Below are 1,956 nucleotides of genomic sequence, written 5' to 3' on the forward strand. Positions count from 1 at the left end.
CTATTATAGCTTTTTGATTACATCCGAAAATTGCAGGTTACATTTTTTTAATTATCAAAAAAAAAATGAAACACAAAAGTTAAAAAGTCTTCGCTAGTAGTTTTCAGGCAACTTTATCTAAAGGTCATTCAAATCTCAATTCTCATATGGTATGAGGCTAAAAATTTAATCTGAATTTTACCCACCACCTCCCCACTTTTTAGAAGATACATACATACATACATATAAATAAATAAATATATATATATATATATATATTTCAAAATTATGGTTTGTATCACAAGTAGTGGGCATATAGTGCTTAAACCCATCATACTATTTCTTCAAACACAAAATGTAGAACTGAAAAACACAACCCAGATTGTCAAATATATACATCAGAAATGCAACTATAACTCTTTCAGGATGAATTGCATAATTACTTGTGGGCTAGGTACTTATATCTGCGATCTCAGCATATGTTCCTTATCCATGAATGTGTCACGTGTGATCTGTATCAGACGGAGTAGGATTGCAGAATTGGGTCGATATCCAGTCCTTTAAGCCTAATCAGTGATTCAACTCGCCCTTTCAGTGTATGCAGTTCTCTCAATCTGCAAAAAATCAAAATAGTGAATGCATAAGAGTGTACATTCCAAGCGATAAATTTCGGCTCTTAAGAGTAGAAATAAAGTAATGTAGTTTGCTGGCATTATATTTATATGTTTACCTAGCAATCTCAGCTCTTCTTCTTGCTTCTTCAGCCATCCTGCTGAGTTCGTAACTGCTTTGTACACTGAACATGCTGGTGTCACGCGGGTGCAACCCATGGAGGGTTCTCTGCTCCTGTGCCCATCGACGCTCACGTTCTTCTTTTCCGAAATCTCTTTTAGTTGTGAAGGCAATCTGCAAAATAGGAATTACACCATAGAGAGTGAGCAAGAAATTAAGGTCCAGCACTTGAATAAAATTTGTTGAACTCAAGCCATCAATACCCTTTGTTCAGTGACTAGATCCCAAAAATTCCTGCTAAGCACATATCGGATGAAGAACTTTATAAAATCAAGCAGAATGTAGAAGATGATATTATAAAGCCAAATCACACCAGCACAACTCCATCCTATTCCTTCAATTGTAGCAAAGCTCCAGGTTGCATTAACGGCAATCAGTGTAGCAGTCTGCTCACAGAATAAAAAAGGATCAACTCATCCTCTATATTTCAGAAAGGCCAAAAGGAAACAGCATTTATCACTCACCAGCTGAGCAACACAGAAAGCCAGAGCAAGAAACAGGACAGGACACTCGACGTAAGACCAACTCCTTGCACGTGTCACGAATAGGTGGCCCTGACTAATGGAACTCACTAGCAGGTATACTGCCGAGGCCAGATTTCTCCCGTCGTCCACATTCTTTTCGTTAAGACTTGAAACGCCAAATGTACTCTGAATGTTGAAGACAATGTAAAGGCATACATTATTCTCTATATTTTTAAATCAAGGAAAACGAGCTTACATAACACCTGAATTGGGTGGCATGATAACACAAAAGATAAATCACATTACTGGAAAGAAGTCTGTCCCGTATGCTGTCCAAAAGAAAATCACAGTCATCATTGCCAAGTAACCACCAAGAATGCTTCCAGTTACAAAGATCTCAGTCAAATTCCACCTTTCTGGATGAGGAGATGGTCTGACTCTTATCTTTTGATATTGTAATAATAATAGCACCCGGCAATCAATGTACCGGGTAAATATCAATAGACAAGTATATACACCTGGATGAAAAGGAATACAAACAGTTACGATATACATGCTGAGTCAAGGAAATACAAACCATCATTAAGAATAGCAATTATCAGGACCATGAAGGGTGGAAAGTTAAACTGCCAGATGAGAGCTAACAGCCTGAAAGCATTACACTCAGGACAGATGCTGCCAGGAAGGCAAGCGAAGATATGCAATCTACTTTGGGGAAGAC

General features: G+C 37.9%; 1 protein-coding gene across 2 annotated transcripts; it reads right to left on the reverse strand.

Annotated features, from left to right (window-relative positions):
- Positions 1-353: 353 nt before the first annotated feature.
- On the reverse strand, positions 354-1,875 carry LOC112101487 (plasma membrane ATPase 2-like). 2 transcript variants are annotated; one of them, XM_024192165.1, is made up of 6 exons: positions 1,813-1,875; positions 1,542-1,706; positions 1,236-1,421; positions 975-1,157; positions 710-885; positions 354-593 (listed from the first exon to the last, which is right to left on the reverse strand). In XM_024192165.1, exons 1-6 carry the CDS (start codon positions 1,816-1,818, stop codon positions 497-499), a joined length of 813 nt encoding a protein of 270 aa, XP_024047933.1. In that variant the 5' UTR covers positions 1,819-1,875; the 3' UTR covers positions 354-496. The 2 variants fall into 2 exon arrangements, with proteins under 2 accessions (XP_024047933.1, XP_024047932.1); XM_024192164.1 differs by lacking the exon at positions 1,813-1,875 and having other exon boundaries at positions 1,542-1,800.
- Positions 1,876-1,956: the final 81 nt, after the last annotated feature.

Source organism: Citrus clementina, unplaced genomic scaffold (genome assembly GCF_000493195.1).
Source record: "Citrus clementina cultivar Clemenules unplaced genomic scaffold, Citrus_clementina_v1.0 scaffold_1571, whole genome shotgun sequence".
Lineage (NCBI taxonomy): Eukaryota > Viridiplantae > Streptophyta > Magnoliopsida > Sapindales > Rutaceae > Citrus > Citrus x clementina.

Bases quoted from the DNA above. Each gene is read 5' to 3' on its own strand.
- LOC112101487 (XM_024192164.1), bottom strand. From the start codon at position 1,790: ATGTATATCGTAACTGTTTGTATTCCTTTTCATCCAGGTGTATATACT. The intron at 1,158-1,235 runs GTGAGTGATAAA...TTCTGTGAGCAG, and splicing joins CTTTCTGTGTTGCTCAGCTG to ACTGCTACACTGATTGCCGT. The intron at 886-974 runs GTATTGATGGCT...CCTATTTTGCAG, and splicing joins ATCTAGTCACTGAACAAAGG to ATTGCCTTCACAACTAAAAG.